This window comes from Hypanus sabinus, chromosome 10 (genome assembly GCF_030144855.1).
Source record: "Hypanus sabinus isolate sHypSab1 chromosome 10, sHypSab1.hap1, whole genome shotgun sequence".
NCBI lineage: Eukaryota > Metazoa > Chordata > Chondrichthyes > Myliobatiformes > Dasyatidae > Hypanus > Hypanus sabinus.
The window spans coordinates 108847033-108863970 of record NC_082715.1 but is presented as its reverse complement, the minus strand read 5'-3'; the positions used below and the strand labels follow the sequence as shown (position 1 = coordinate 108863970).

General features: G+C 40.1%; 1 protein-coding gene across 1 annotated transcript in view; it reads left to right on the top strand.

The window, feature by feature from the left end:
- lbr (lamin B receptor) overlaps positions 1-16938 on the top strand; it is a 60690-nt gene that overhangs the window by 25943 nt on the left and 17809 nt on the right. Inside the window, exons 2-7 of the mRNA XM_059982576.1 lie at positions 1531-1698; positions 5980-6168; positions 7120-7209; positions 7952-8114; positions 8451-8647; positions 13247-13301. Coding sequence (XP_059838559.1) covers positions 1534-1698; positions 5980-6168; positions 7120-7209; positions 7952-8114; positions 8451-8647; positions 13247-13301 — 859 coding nt within the window. The 5' untranslated portion in view covers positions 1531-1533. The remainder of the gene's footprint in view (positions 1-1530; positions 1699-5979; positions 6169-7119; positions 7210-7951; positions 8115-8450; positions 8648-13246; positions 13302-16938) is intronic.

Sequence of the window (16938 nt, the reverse complement as noted above, 5' to 3'; positions counted from 1 at the left end):
AATCTTGCCTGACAAATCTCCTGGAATTCTTTGAGGAAATAACAGGCAAGAAATACAAAGAGCCAGTGGATACTATTTATTTGCATTCTCAGAAAGCTTTTGACAAGGTGCCACAAATGGGGTTGCTAAACATGGTAAGAGCCTGTGGTATTACAGGAAAGATACTAGCATAGATCGAAGATTGGCTAACTGGCAGGAGGCAAAGACTGGGAATAAAGGGGTCCTGTTCTGGTTGACTGGCAGTGACTAGTGGTGTTCTGATTATATATCAATTAAAATGATGGAATTGATGGCTTTATGGCCAAAGATAGGTGGAGGGGTAGGTAGTGTTGAAGAAACTGAGAGTCTGCAGAAGGACTTGGACAGATTGAAAGAATGGGCAAAGAAGTGGCAGATGGAATATAGTGTTGGGAAGTGTATGGTCATGTACTTTGGTAGAAGGATTAAAGGCGTAGACTATTTTCTAACCAAGGAAAAAATTCAGAAATTAGAGGTGCAGAAGGATTTGGGAATCCTTGTGCAGGATTCCCTAAAGGTGGGTTGAAATGGTGGTAAGGAATGCTAACATTAATTTCAGGAGGGCTAGAATATGAGAGCAAGGAAGTGATGCTGAAGCTTTATAAGACATTAGGTCAGATTTTTATCAGCTTTAGGCCCCTTGTCTAAGAAAAGATGTGTTGGCAGTGGAGAGGGTCCAGCGAAGGTTCATGAGAATGATTCTGGGAATGGAAGGGTTAACAAATGCCATTGATTGATTACTCTGGGCCTGTACTCTTGGAATTTAGAAGAATTGGGGGGATGGGAGCAGAGGCGTTTCTCATTGAAACACATCAAATATTGAAAGGTCTAGATCGAGTGGATGTGGAGAGGATATTTCCTATAGTGGGGGGAGTCTACGACCAGAGGATACTGTCTTAGAATAGAGGAACATCCATTTAGAACAGGAATGAGGAAGAATTTCTTTAGCCAGAGGGTGGTGAATCTGGGATTCATTGCCACAGATGCCTTTGGAGGCCAAGTCATTGATTGTGTTTAAAGCAGAGGTTGATAGATTCTTGGTTAGACATGACGTCAAAGGTTACAGAGAGAAGGCAGGAGAATGGAGTTGAGAGGGATTTAAAATCAGCCATGATGGAATGGCAGAACAAACTCAATGGGCTGAGTATCTAATTCTGCTCCTGTCTTATGGTCTTGTGATCTAACATTTAAAATGTACTTATACTAGTACATAGATGGGAATTGTTTAGAGGGTTTGGACCAAACAAGGGCAAGTGGGACTAGTATAATGGTCATCTTAGTTGGCATGTACAGTTAGGTTGAGAGGGCTGTTTCCGTGCTGTATGAATCTGACTCAAGTACTGATCCATGTGGACTACCACCTTCCAATAAGAGTATCTATTAACCATTTGTTCTTTTGTTATTCGTGCATGTATTAGAATTGAAGGAAGAAGTGATTGTAATCATTGACCAGGAAGCTTTATTTTTCATTTCTTTCTAATCACCACAAATGATCAAATGTTTTCTATGCAGACAATGCCATCCAAAACGTTCTCAGTTGGGGAAGTAGTAATGGGCCGTTGGCCAGGTGGTCACCTATACTACGAGGTGCAAGTAATGAGTTACAACAAGAGCACCCAGTTGTATACAGTAAAGTACAAGGATGGGACTGAACTGAATCTAAAAGAAAGTGATATTAAGGTAAGGCTGGTCACTGAAGATTTTAAGATTGCAAATAATAATCTATCAGGACTATAGTATGCAGATCTGATAATATTTTAATATTCTTCTCAACCCTTGGAACACAAAAGGTTGTAGATGCTGGAATCTAGAGTAAAAAAAAATGCTGCAAGAAGAAATCACCGGGTCAAGTAGCATCCATGGAGGCATAGGGATGATTAATATTTCAGGGAGGCTCTGCATCAGGACTAAGGGAATAGAAAGAAGATGTCTGTATATGGAAGTGAGAGGGAGGGGTAGGTAATAGTGAAACTAGTTGGGGGAGGGAGAGGGGATAGGAAAGATGAACCAGGGCGAAGGAACCCTGCAGATGGAACCCGGTGGAGGAGGCTAATAGGTCTTGTTAAGGGGGTGGGGTGTGGGAAGATTAGGTTGGAAAAGATAAACCAAAAAGAGAGAACTTGACTAAAATGATGTAAGTTGCAGGGTGTGGGTAACTTGACATTTTGAAAATTCAATATTCATACCATCTGGGTTGTAGGCTACCCAGGCAGAATATGAGGCATTCTTCTAGTTTACATTTGGTCTCACTGTGGCAGTGGAGAAGGTGAAATACAGGCAGGTCAGGGTGGGCATGGAAAGGGAAGTTGGAAGATACACAGTGAAAAACATAGGTTTTGTAAGCCATCTATACAGATCCTTTCAATGCATATGTACATTGAGGTAGTACCAGGGAAAAACAACAGAATGTAAAATATACTGTTGCTGTTACAGAGAAAGTGCAGTACAGGTAGACAAATAGGTGTCAAGGTGAGTTATACAGTTACCTTGTTCCCCTGCTGATTTTTTTTAAGCCTAGCCTTTTTTAAAGCCATGTTGAGATAGATTGTAAAGTCGAGGTCATCCTTGGCATATAAGAGGTCCATTCAAGTGTCATGACAGCAGGATAGAAGCTGTCCTTCTGTATAATGATGTGTGCTTTCAAATGGTTATCTTCTGTCCGATAGGAAGGAGAAGAAGGAATATCTGAGGTGGGTGGAGTCTCTGATTATGTTGGTTGTTTTTCCAAGTCAGTGATAAGTATAGACAGTTATGGGCTGTTTGTTTTTATGACAGGCTGACCTGTGTCCATAACTGCAATTTCTTGTTGTCTCAGGCAGAACAGTTGGCATACTAAGCTGTGATGCATCTGGATTGAATGTTTTGATAATTGGACATGAGTTCTTCTCATTTGCATTTATCTTGGAGAAGGAAATGTAAGTTAGTGAGTAGAGCAGAGAACAGTGATATCCTGAACCATATTGACAGTTTGAAGAAGTTATTCATGGCCTTGAAGCATATAAAGGTGGATAAATTCCTAAGATCTGATGTATCTTGTGGGAAGCAAAGGCAGAAATTGCTGTAGTCCTGGCAGAGAATTTTGTATCTTTGTTAGTCATGGCTATGGCAATGGAAGACTGGAGGATAGCTAATCTTTTGGCTTTAAGTAGGTGGCAAGAATAAGCCAGGAAACCAGAGGCCAGTGAACCTTGCATTAGTGGTGGGAAAGTTACTGGAAGGGATTCTGAGGGACAAGATTCATCTGCATTAGGAAAAACAAGGGCTGATTAGGGAAAGTTAGCATTGCTTGGCTTGTGAGAGGTCATGTCTCATCAATTCATTTGACTTTTTGTTGAGAGGTGAAATGTTAATATCCTTTAAGATGATCACTGAATTGCCTAGGCAAAGTAAGCCAAGGCCAACTGCTAGAAAATGGGGTTAGTAGAGATGAATGCTCACTAGTTAGCATGAACTCTTTGGGTCCAGTTCCGAGTAAATTTATTATCAAAGTACGTATGCTATCTTGACTTGAGATTCTTTTTTTTGCAGACATTTACAGGGAAAATAGAATACAATAGAATTTTATGAAAAGCTGTACTTAAATAGATGATGATGGACAACCAATGTGTAAAATACAAGCATTGCAAATAAAAATAATAGAGCATGATTACAAAGAGTCCTTGAAAATTAGTCTGTAGGTCATAGAATCAGTTCAATGTAGTGATTGAAGTTATCCATGCCAGTTCAGAGCCTGATGGTTGTAGGGTAATAGATGTCCTTGAGCCTGCTGGCGTGAGACTTAAGGCTTCTGTACCTTTTCCCAATGTAGGTATTGAGATGAGAGCATGGCTTGGATGGTGGGGTTTCTGATAGATGCTGTTTATTTGTGACAGCATTGCATGTAACTGTGCTCAGTGGTGGGAAGGGCTTTGCCTGTGATGGACTGTTCTGTATCCATCACTTTATGTAGCCTGTTTTCTCTATGCTGTACAACTTTGACTACATCCATTGGAGTTGGAGAAGAAGTAAAATGTGTGCCACTGTAGGTATTAATTTGAGTTATACAGTTACCTTGTCCCCCTGATGTTTTTTAAGCCTAACTTTTTTAAAGAAAAAAAAGTTTTTTGTTGAATGTTTTCCTCCAGCAGTATTATATAATTAACTACCACAACATACTTCAGTCCCATTGCTTGTGGGAATATTTAATATTTGAGTAGTGGCCAGTAATACAGTGGTGCTATAAAGTTTGTGAACCCTGTAGAATTTTCTCTATTTCTGCATAAATATGACCTAAAATGTGATCAGATCTTCATGTAAATCCTAAAACTAGATAAAGAGAACCTAATTAAATAAACAACACGAAAAACATTATACTTGTGCACTTATTTCTGGAGAAAATATATCCAATATTTCATGTATTTGTTGGAAAAAGTATGTGAACCTTTGTTTGTGAACTGATGTGACCCCCTTGTACAGCAACAACTTCAAACATTTCTGGTATTGTTGATCAGTCCTGCACATTGGCTTAGAGGAATTTTAGGTCATTCCTCCTTACAAAACTGGGATGTTGGTAGGCTTCCTTGCAAGAACTGCTTGCTTTGACTCCACAACATTCCTACAGGATTTAGGTTAGGACTTTGACTCAGCCATTCCAAAACAAATTTTTTTTTTAATCATTCTGTTGTTGATTTGTCTTTCGGATCATTGTTTTGCTGCATTATCCATTAAGCTTCAGGTGACAGACAGCTAACCTGACGTTCTCCTGTGAAATGTCTTGATAAAATTTTGAATTCATTGCTCCTTCTACGATTGCAAGCTGTCCAGGCCCTGAGGCAGCAAAGCAGCCCCAAACCATGATGCTCCTTCCACTGTGCTTCATAGTTGGGATAGAGATTTTGGTGTTTGTGTGCAATGCCCCTTTTCCTCCAAATGTAGCAATGTGCATTTCTTCCAAGAAGTTTCTACAGAACATTGTCCCAGAAGCGTTGTAGAACATCCAGGTGTCTTGCAAACTTGAGACGTGCTACAATTTTTTTTTTGGAGAGCAGTGGCTTCCTCTGTAGTGTCTTTCCATGAACACTATTCTTGTTCAGTGCTTTTCTTATAGTGGATTTGTTAACAGAGACTTTAGCAAATTCTAGAGATTTCTGCAGGTCTTTTGCTGTTACCCTTGGGTTCTTTTTCAACTCCTTCAGCGTTGCATGTTATGCTGTTGGTGTGATCTTTGTAGGACGCCCATTCCTAGGGAGAGTAGCAACAGCAACAGTAGCAGTAGCAACAGTTTTGTCTATTTGTAGACAATTTCTCTTACTTTGGACTGATGAACGCTGAAGTCTTTAGAAATGCTTTTGTAGCCTTTTCCAGCTTCATGCATCTCTACAATTCTTCTAAGGTCCTCTGAAAGTTGTTTTGGTCAAGGCATGGTGCACATAAACAGATCTTTCTTGAAGAGCAGGCACTTGACTTTGTGTCTTTTTTTTATGGGGCAAGGCACCTCTACAACCCACCCCTCCAATCTTATCTCACTGATTGGAACACCTGACTCCAAATAGCTTCTGTAGAAGGCATTACCCTGGAGGTTCATATACTTTTTCCAAAAAATATATTTAATATTGGATCATTTTTCTTAATAAATAAATAAACAAACAGGTATAATGTTTTTTGTGTTATCTATTTAATTGGGTTTTCTTTATCTAGTTTTAGGTCTTCATGAAGATCTGATCACATTTTGGGTCATATTTATGCAGAAATAGAAGAAGTTCTGCAGGATTCACAAAATTTCTAACACCACTGTGCATGAGGTCATTCTGGCTTCATACCTGCTATATAGTTGAAGCATTGTCAGTTGCAGGGAGCTTTTTGTATAAACAAAATATGGGTATTTTGGAATGGATTTGGAAGTGAATACAAAGCCCTTTGACTTGTATGTAAAAGGGAAGCTGAAATATTGCTGGAAATTCAGACAATGTATTTTACTTTTAGTCCATAAATTTCTTTAAAACGAAGAAAAGCAGTTCAGGTTCCAGACAACGCAGTCGATCTCGATCACGGTCTCCTGCCAGGACACAGACACCCAAGCAGTCAAACTCCCGGGGCAAGGAGCCTAGGAAATTAGTGGAAAAGGAAGAAGTACGAACAGTTGATAAAAGTAAACTGAAATCTGCCCATCAGGTATGTGGTATTAATTCAATTAAAAAAACTCATAGACTTGACTTTACAGTCTGTTCGTATAGCTATAGGAGTTGAATGCACAAATACTGAAGTTCATTGAAAGTTAAGTGTGTGAGAGTGGAAGAATGAAGTGCTCAATTGCCTTCATCACTACACACACTGCCGTTGCTGCTTTTGCTAAACAGAGGTCTGGCTGGAAGTTTGTTATGACACATATTGCTGTTATGCAGGAAAACCCACACTCGTGGATATCCTGGGTCAAATTCCTTTTTGCCTGCAAGGGGTGTCTGCTATTCTGTTGCATGAAGCTCTATACTGTCTGTCATCATAAGTCGTCTTCTATTGTGACATTGATGGGTTTAAGTTGGAGAGGGTATGAGGGTATGTTGGTTATGGATTCTAGAGTGGAAGAATGGAAATGGGAATTGACAAGAAGTTGGTCAGACAGGTGAGGTAATGGTCAGATTGTGCAGATAAAAGTCTGAGGATATCGACAGTAAGGGCTTCCTTTGTTCCTGTTCTGCCATACAGTAGTTTTTGACTGCTCTTTTACCTCAACTTTCAATATATCTGCTTAAGTCCATTCTAATCTGTGGGCTCTTGATCATTCTGTTAGTTCAAGAAACCCTGACAAAAACTCTGCTGACTTTTTCTGTGCTAGGGTATGATGAACACAGGGATACTGAAAGGGCAAGGCAGAGGATGGAATTTTCCATAAGCACATATGTTAATTTTAAGTAGAAATGCCTATAAGATTATAGTCCTGGTAAAAGAGAGTAAGATTGAAGTTTTAATTGGATCTCTTGAGTTGGACCACAATTCAGTTTAGCAAGTGTAGTTGTTGCTCTAGTTCTGGTATGATCAGACACCTTTATCAAAGCTGTTTTTTGTAAAATATTATAATGGTACTTAAGCTCTAAATGTTTAATTGATATCCTTTTGAATGGGAAGATTCAAGAAAATAGCACCAACAGTAAAGCTACATGTGTGACAGACTACACCGGAGAGAAAGAGAAGAACAAGATCTACAGACTCATTGAGGTAGAAAAAGCTTTTCAGTGTTTTGAACAACAGTAATGTTATTTTCAGTAACAGAAGTTACTTAGACTGATATATTGATGAGTTGTTTCTACATTCCCATTATGCTTGCTTTTATTGAATTTCTAAATGCAATGCTTCCAATTGTAGAGGGAATAAGAGGCTGGGAGAAGAGAGGTTGAAAGAGTATGACTGATGTTGGGTGGTGGAGAGGTTAAGTAAGAAGGGGCCTATAGGAGTGAAGTGGGATTGTTTGAGAGTAAAGGAGGAGACCTGAGAGCAGAGGGATGGAGGGCTTAGGGGTAGGTGGAACTGCCTGTTGACTGAGTGAGTTTGAGAATCACGGGCCAGGAAGGTGAAGCAAATGGCTTAGTAGTAGGTGTGGTTTCAGCGAGAGGGGGTGCTTAGTGGTAGAGGGAATGGGCAAGCTGGGATAAAGTGCTGTAGAGAGGTGGAATTCCTCCCTTGAAAGACTTTGGTGAACCAGGGAAATTTTAATAGTAGATTCACTGGAGATTTTTGTGATTATTATTACTCGTAGTTTCACCCTTCTTAAAATTGTCAAGTTATTGATAGAATTTTAAATTCCGCTGTTGCCATGGTAAGTTTTAAACCATGGGCTGTTAGTTGAGGGTCCTGTATTATTAATTCAGTATTTTAACTGCTGCACTGTTCACCAGCCATTACTGGATCCTATATTTCAGCAAGTAATTTTCTGCCTTTTCCCATCTCTCTCAACCTGCAGCAAAAGACATGCAAAGAAACTGTAACAGATCAGTTGGGCCTGTACAATCTACAAGCCAAGAAAGAAGAGGCAAAACTTGTAAACCTGGAGGCAAAAGATGGCCATCTACATGCTAAGAAGCAAGTAGTGCAGATCCAAGAGCGCGGGTTCGGAGCACGAGTCGGTAAGACTAAGAGTATGCTTTTGATCTTGGTTATTTCCTCCATCCCTCAAATGCTGGTCTTGTCCAACATGTGTCACACAAGTATTGAATTAGTTGGGGCTCGCTGTAGCTCCTGGATGATTGTGCTTTTAAAACAAAATATGTTGTACATTACATTAACTCTGATCATCATCCTAGCTAATTCAAAACCATAGATTGAACATAACTTTCCTTCTCTAGCATCTTTTTTCTTGTAAATTGTGCTCCTTTAGATAGAGTAGTGAATAATTCTACTTATAGACAGTTTTGCTGAACCGTGCAATAAAATCTGTAAAATAATTTGTCTTTTAATTTTAGGTGCTGCTGTTATGATATTCTTGTTGCCTGCTATTCTCATTCTCCTGCTGTTGATGTGTACACAAGATGAACCCAGTATTCTGAATTTACCACCACAAATTCCACATCCCCTGGCTCTATGGAACAGTACTGCCTTTGGCATCTTTGTCCTGTGGTTCCTTTTTCAGGCACTACTTTATATGTTGCCAATTGGAAAGGTAATTCAAGTTCGCTTGGTGATTTTCTATAAATGGAAAAGATGCATCATTTGGGAATGTAAACAAAAATTTGAATGTGAATGTTTTTCTTATTAAATGGTTTTGGTTTGTATTCGTGAAAATTACTGTGGATGAAACTACAGATTTTCTACTCATTTTGTCTGCTTTTAGATAGCTACCTATTCTTTTGAGATAGAATTTCCTCTGGAGGAAAGTTCTGAATTCTTCAGGGTGAGACTATTTGCAGCTTGGCAAAAAAATTACTTTTAAACTTCTGTCTGGGCACTCATTTTGAATGACCCTACTACTAGGTTTTAGCAGCAGTTTTATTTGAATCTCGCTAATAGACCTCTGGTTTCTTTGTTCAAAACGCATGCTGACAATTAACAGAAGTGGGGAGATTGAGCATCAGTAAACACGAGGAAATCTGCAGATGCTGGAAATTCAAACAACAACACACACAAAATGCTGGTAGAACTCAGCAGGCTAGGCAGCATCTATAGGGAGAAGCGATGTCAACGTTTCAGGCCGAGACCCTTCATCAGGACTGACTGAAAGGAAAGACATTAAGAGATTTGAAAGTAGAGGGGGGAGGGGGAAATGCGAAATGATAGGAGTAGACCGGAGGGGGTGGGATGAAGCCAAGAGCTGGAAAGGTGATTGGCGAAAGAGATATAGAGAAGGGGAAAGGATCATGGGACAGGAGGCCTCAGGAGAAAGAAGGTTGGGGGGGAAGCACCAGAGGGAGATGGAGAACAGGCAAACAACTAAATGTGTCAGGGATGGGGTAAGAAGGGGAGGTGGGGCATTAACGGAAGTTAGAGAAGTCAATGTTCATGCCATCAGGTTGGAGGCTACCCAGCTGGTATATAAGGTGTTGTTCCTCCAACCTGAGTTTGGATTCATTTTGACAATAGAGGAGACCATGGATAGACATATCAGAATGGGAATGGGATGTGGAATTAAAATTTGTGGCCACTGGGAGATCCTGCTTTTTCTGGCAGACTGAGCGTAGGTGTTCCACGAAACGGTCTCCCAGTCTGCATCGGGTCTCACCAATATATAAAAGGCCGCACCGGACGCAGTATACCACACCAGCCGACTCACAGGTGAAGTGTCGCCTCACCTGGAAGGACTGTCTGGGGCCCTGAATGGTGGTGAGGGAGGAAGTGTAAGGGCAGGTGTAGCACTTGTTCCGTTTACAAGGATAAGTGCCAGGAGGGAGATCGGTGGGAAGGGATGGGGGGGGGACGAGTGGACAAGGGAGTCGCGTAGGGAGCGATCCCTGCGAAAAGCAGAAGGGGGGGGGAGGGAAAAATGTGTTTGGTAGTGGGATTCAGTTGGAGGTGTCGGAAGTTACGGAGAATTATATGTTGGACCTGGAGGCTGATGGGGTGGTAGGTAAGGACAAGGGGAACCCTATCCCGAGTGGGGTGGCGGATAGATGGGGTGAGGGCAGATGTGCGGGAAATGGGAGAGATGCGGATTAACTTCCGTTACTGCCCCTCCTCCCCTTACCCCATCCCCGACATATTTAGTTGTTTGCCTGTTCTCCATCTCCCTCTGGTGCTCCCCCCACCCCTTTCTTTCTCCTGAGGCCTCCCGTCCCATGATCTTTTCCCTTCTTCAGCTCTGTATCACTTTTGCCAATCATCTTTCCAGCTCTTAGCTTCTTCCCACCCCCTCCGGTCTACTCCTATCATTTCGCATTTCCCCCTTCCCCCCCCCCCCCCACTTTCAAATCTCTTACTATCTTTCCTTTTGGTTAGTCCTGATGAAGGGTCTCGGCCCGAAACGTCGACATTGCTTCTGTCTATAGATGCTGCCTAGCCTGCTGTGTTCTACCAGCATTTTGTGTGTGTTGTTGAGCATCAGTAATCTACTTTTCTGTCATATCTGTAAAACATTCCAAGTGTGATAGTCACACAGAAACAGGTCTTCCGACCATCTAATGAGCGACCACCATTTTTTACACTGATCCTACTCTAATCTGTTTTATACTCTACTCATTCCCATCAACTCCCTCTCCCAGATTTTCCACTCATTTATTTCTAGGGACAATACACAGCAGTCAACTTATCACTTTTTTAGAATGTGGTAGGAAATTGGAGTACCTGCAGGAAAAGTAGGACTTGTAAACTCCACAAGATTAGGATCAAACTCAGCTCACTGGAGCCGTGATGCAGCAGCTGTACTAGCTGTGCCACTCTGGTGCCCAGTGTGAGAATGAAAATATTACAAATTTGTAACATGCATCAAAACATAATGAAATGCATTGTTTGTGTCGACAACTAACCCAGTTTGAGGACTGTGGTTGGGAACAACCTGAGTGTATTGCCATGCTTCTGGTGCCAGCATGGCATTACTCGGAATTTACTACCCCTAACCCAGATGCCTTTGGGATGTTGGAGGAAACCAAAGTACCCGGCAGAAACCCAAGCAGTGAAGGGGAGAGTGTACAAATTCCTTACAACCACTAATGTGCTGTGCTGCTCTCTACTCTACCATGCAATAATTGAAGTCCTAGTTGCCACAGCCTGAAAAATTTATTTCCTCCTTTGTATAAATGGATCATTTGATAACTTACTAAACTGGAATTTCTACTCCTTTTTCTTCAGTTAAAAAGAAAGCCTTTTTGGCTTTGATATTCAAATTTTTAAAATTATTATCATATATACCAAGATACAGTGGAAAAACTTAGTTTCCATGCAGGTTATTTCAAAACAGTACTTTGAGATAGTAAAAGGGAAAAGTAATAACAATACAGAATATAGTATTACAGTTACCGAGAGTGCAATGCAAATAGACAAGGTGTAAGAGCTATGACAGAGATTGTGAAATCAAGGATTCACATCTTGTTTTTAAACAAAAGTGTGTTTTATTTTTTCTTTGTAGTTCTTTCCTGAGCCTAAGGCCCATATTTTAAAGATCCACAAGTACTTTTTTATTACCAGATGTTTTCTCTATAATAGACAATAAATGTAACATTTGGGAAACAAAATTTTTGTAAGTTCACAGGAACATATGTTTGCCTATCTCTGCTTGTCCTAAGAAGTTCTATTCTGCAGACTTGTAGGACTTTGTAGAACCATGGCATGATTATAGCACAGACAGGAGTCTGGTTCTACCCAAGACTGTTCTCCATAGCCTAACAAATTTTTCCTTGCCATATGTTTATCTAATAGAACCTGCCTCCATATCTGCAAGGAGGGCTCTCCAGATTCCAGATTCCCCTTGTTTTTATACCTGTGACTTCTAGTCCCTCAAACCTTCCACCAACAAAGCCAGCCTTCTGCTTATCCACTGTGCACATATATATACTTCTATTATATACTTATACCTGTTATGCCTTGACCTCTTCAAAGGAAGCAGTCCCAGCCTCTCCAATCCATCCTATTAACTGTAGCCCCTCAGCCAAAGAAACAATTCTTTTCCGGACCCAGTCCTGTGCACCATGCTCTTCCCATAATGAAACAACAACAATTGAAAACAGCATTCTAACTCAGATCAACCATTGGTTAAATAAAAAAGCTGCATGATGCCCCTGTTTTTTATACACTATGTGCCCTTATTGATAAAGCCTACAATTCTAACTGCTTTCTATTGCCCTACCACTTTAAGTGACTAATACATCCATACTTCCATGTCCTTCTGCTCTATATACCTCACATTCTCCACATTCTTTTGAAACAGTTGTATGCTCTATACAGCAGATTTGGATAGGGACTTGTATAGGAAAGGTTTCAAAGGGATATGGGTCAAGTGAAAGCAAAAGGAATTAATCAGCTAGACACCTCGATCAGCAAGAGCAAGTTTGTGTTGAAGGGCTTGTTTCTATGACAATGGCAAAGTGTGGTTATGGTAGAGGCATGAAGCAATTGAATTATTGGACTACATAATTTCTTCAGATTGTATCTCTTGTATTTTAGAAGTCTTTTTCTCTCTTAGAAACTTCCCTTCTAAGGAAAGCTTTCTCTTTGGACAAACATTTGGATGTGTTCTTGAAAAGTTTGATCATTGTAGTGGCATACTGTCCTGTCCTACAAATCTGTCTATAGGCTATGTTAAAGTACCTTGCACAACGTCTAACAAATTTGTACCTAACACATTCCTGAATTTAGTCATTAATTGCACTTAGTATTTGAGGAAAGTTATATCTTGAAAAAGGTATGTTTGTGGATAGCGTAGAGAAAGCTTACTAATACAGCTTTATTCCTGACTTGAGAGTGATTGGTGCTGATAGTGACCAAGACTTAAGACTTAATTGCCTGTTTGTGAAAGCCCTGAACTGTTTAAAAAAAAACTTTTTTTAATAAGAAGTAATCTTTATGGATAAACTTAATTGAACATCTACTTCAAATGGGCAAAGACTGTGATTGCAGGTAGCTTTACTCTTGTGGTTTCAATACTGAATTATTATTTTGGTCCTGCGGACAACTATTTGTAGTCTGACTTGAGAAAGTTGGCTCTCATTATGACTATCAATTTTCTAGCAGTTTGTTACTTAAAACCTGATCCTCACCCTTTCATTTTTCCTCCAATTTCAGTAATAGTCTTGATTGGTCAGTTAATTTCTCTGTTTATTTCTGTTAAATACAGGTTGTTGATGGAATGCCACTAGCAAATGGAAAGACACTTAAGTACAGAATCAATGGTATGTACTTAGTTGTTAAAGTTATTAAGAACAGGAGATTTGCTTCAAATCCCAAAATCTCTTCCATCTGTAAGCATTGGTATTTTATTTTCTAATCCGTGTCTTCCCTCCTACTTGAAGAATGAATGTACAGCATGCCAACCAAGGGCAATGTGATTAAATGAAATAGTATAATATTAAGTGCCACTGTCCGGGGATAGAGGGCAGAGAATGTACAGTATGTGAGCAGTTTGAAATGTTGAATAAGAATTGTGTTTTAATTTGTGCACGCTTTGAGTCATCAGGCAAGAATCAAACCAGAAGTCTAAATGAGGTTTAGAAGAAATGTTTTTAGCTAAAGTATTACTGGAACTTGAGCTGAGGTTAGTATAGTTTGCTTGAACAAAATGGTAAAGATGATAGAAAAAGGCAAGGTTATGATATTGTGTTGGAATAATCTGATATGAATAGAATATGGACACAGTGTGCCTAATAGCCTGCTCAGAGCTAACAGGATTGATGATTTCTTACTTCACTAATTGTGCTATTATTCATAAGACCATTAGACATAGGAGCAGAAATGGGCCATTCAGCCCATAGAGTCTGTTCCACTATTCCATCATGGCTGATCCTGGATCCCACTCAACCACATATACTTATCTTCAAACCATATCCTTCAATGCCCTGACTGATCAGGAAACTATCAACTTCTGCCTTAAGTATATGTACAGACTTGGCCTTCACCACAGTCTGTGACAGAGCATTCCACAGATTTACTACTCTCTGGCTGAAAAAAATTCCGCCTTACCTCTGTTCTAAAGGGTTGCCCCTCAATTTTGAGGCTATGCTGTCTAGTTCTGGCTACCCTGAGCATAGGAAACAGCCTCTCCATATCCAGCCTATCTAGTCATTTCATCATTCAGTTGATTTCAATGAGATCTCCATGTGTTCTTCTAAATTACAGTGAGTACAGGCCCAAAGCTGCCAAACGCTTCTCATATGTTAACCCCTTCATATGCGGAATCATCTTTGTGATTGGTCATGATATTTCAAGAATCACTTGATTCTGGCATGGTCCTGGAGTACCTCTCTCCTCTGGACTCTCTCTAATGACAACATATCCTTTCTGAGGTATGGGACCCAAAACTGCTGACAGTACTCCAAGTGCAGCCTGACTTGTATCTTATAAAGGCTCAGCATTATCTCCTTGTTTTTATATTCTATTTCCCTTGAAATAAATGCCAACATTGCATTTGCTGCCTTTACCACAGACTCAACCTGAAAATTAACCTTTTGGAAGTCTTGCACGAGGATTCCTAAGTCCCTCTGCACCTCTGATGTTTGAACCTTCTCCCCATTTGGATAATAGACCACACTATTGTTTCTTTTACCAAAATGTATTATCATACACTTCCCAACACTGTATCCCATCTACCACTTTTTTGCTCATTCTTACAATTTGTCTAAGTCCTGCTGCAATTACATTGCTTCCTCAGCGCTACCTACCTCTCTACCTATCTTCGTATCATCCACAAACTTTGTCACGAGGCCATCAATTCCATTATCTAAATCATTAACAATGTGAAAAGCAGAGGTACCAATACTGACCCTTGAGGAACACCACTAGTCACCAGTAGCCAACCAGAAAATGACCCTTTTATTCCCACTTGCTGCCTCCTGCCTGTCAGCCATTCTGTTATCCATGCCAGTATTTTTCCTATAGTGGCATAGGATTTTATCTTGCTCAGCAGCATCGTGTGGTACCTTATTAAACGCCTTCTGAAAATCCAAGTAAATGGCGTCCACTGCCTCTCCTTTGTCAATGCTGCTTGTTACTTCCTGAAGAACTCTTAACAGATTTGTCAGGCAAGATTTCCCTTTACAGAAACCATGCTGACTTTGACTCATTTTATCATTAGTCTCCAAGTACTTTGAAACCTCATCATTAGTAATAGATTCCAACATGTTCCCAGCCACTGAGGTTAGATTAACAGGCCTATGATTTCCTCTCTTTTGCCTTCCTCCCTTCTTAAAGAGCGGAGTGACATTTACAATCTTCCAGTCCTCCAGGACCATGCCAGAATCAAGTGATTCTTGAAATATCATGACTGATGTATCTGTTATCTCTGCAGCAACCTCCCTCAGGATTCTGGGATGTAGTCCATCTGGCCCAGATGACTTGTCCACCTTAAAACTTTTGAGTTTCCCTACCGCTTTTTCCTTCATCTATTTGTATTGCTACTTTTAGTGAGCTATGTACTTGCATCCCAAGATCAGTGTTCCAAAGGGTCCTGCTATTAACTGTTTGCTTTTTTATTGCATTTGATCTTCCAAAGTGCAACACCTCACACTTGTCCTTATACCAGTTGGAAATGTAGGTAGAGAAGATGCAGAATGTCATTCTGCGATTTCTCTACTTACATTTCCAACTAGTCTGTATCCTTTTGAATCCTTTGACAAACTTCCTCATGGCCAATTTTTGTGTCAGGCCATGGATAAATCTTATTTGGTCCTGGGACTATATCCTTTAAACCCACTGAGACATCGAGTAATTCCCTTTAATTTATAGGAACCTTCACTAGAGATTATTCATTTAGAACCTTACCTGTGCCTTGTGGCTCCATGCACGTAATGTCCCTGTTATTTCTAATGGGCTGTACTTTCCTCCTGTTTATTCTTTTGCCCATGATGCATTCATAGAACACCTTTGGATTTGCCCTAATCTTGTCCCTAGTGATCTTCTTGTGACCCTTCTTTGACTTCCTAATTTCACTGTTGTACTACTTACACTTTTTATAGTCTTGACAGACCCTTCTTTGGCATAAGCTTTTTTTCTCTCTCTTCAACCCTCAATATTCCTTGAAATCCAGGGTTTTGTTTTCTTGTTACCCTTGGCTCTTACCCCTATGGGTACACATTGGCCTTGAACTCTTACTTTTCTTTCTTTTGAATGCTTCCCGCTGCGGAAAATAACTAATCCTGGAAGTAGATGTTCCCAATCTGCTTTTCGCAGGCTGTTCCACATTATTAAAAATGTTCTTCCCTAATCTAAGACCTTATGGGTATATCCCTGTCCTTTTCCATAAACAAGTTAAAGAATACAGTTTTGGTCACTATCTTCAAAATATGCCCTGAGTAACACTCCCTCCACTTGATCAGCTGCATTCTCATAGATAAGGTACAGTAAAGTTACTTCCATTGTTAGTCTATCTGCATATTGCATCAAAAAACTTTCCTGGATAAACCTCAAATATTTCAGGTCCTCTCAGAACAATAACCCTTTTGTCCTTGCATGTCCCTGATATCTGCCTACCTTTCTGTTCCTCTTTCACCTATAGACTGGTATGTCTGTAATACACACCAGCAGAGTAATGACACTTTATTTTGTTTCTGATCTCTATCCTTATGGCCTAATTTGAGGAGCTTTATATGATATTCTCCCTCAATATTGTCTTCATGCAACTTCTGTTTTACTTCCCCTTTTATCTCAACCGAGAATTCTATATCCTGGAATACTGAGTTGCCGGTCCTGCTCATCCTTCAGCCATGTCTCTGGTCACAGTTATATGTAAACATCAGTGGTAATTAAAGCTTTGAGTTCACCTACTTCACTAATAACACTCCAGCATCTATTAAAATAGATGTGGTTTAGCTTGCA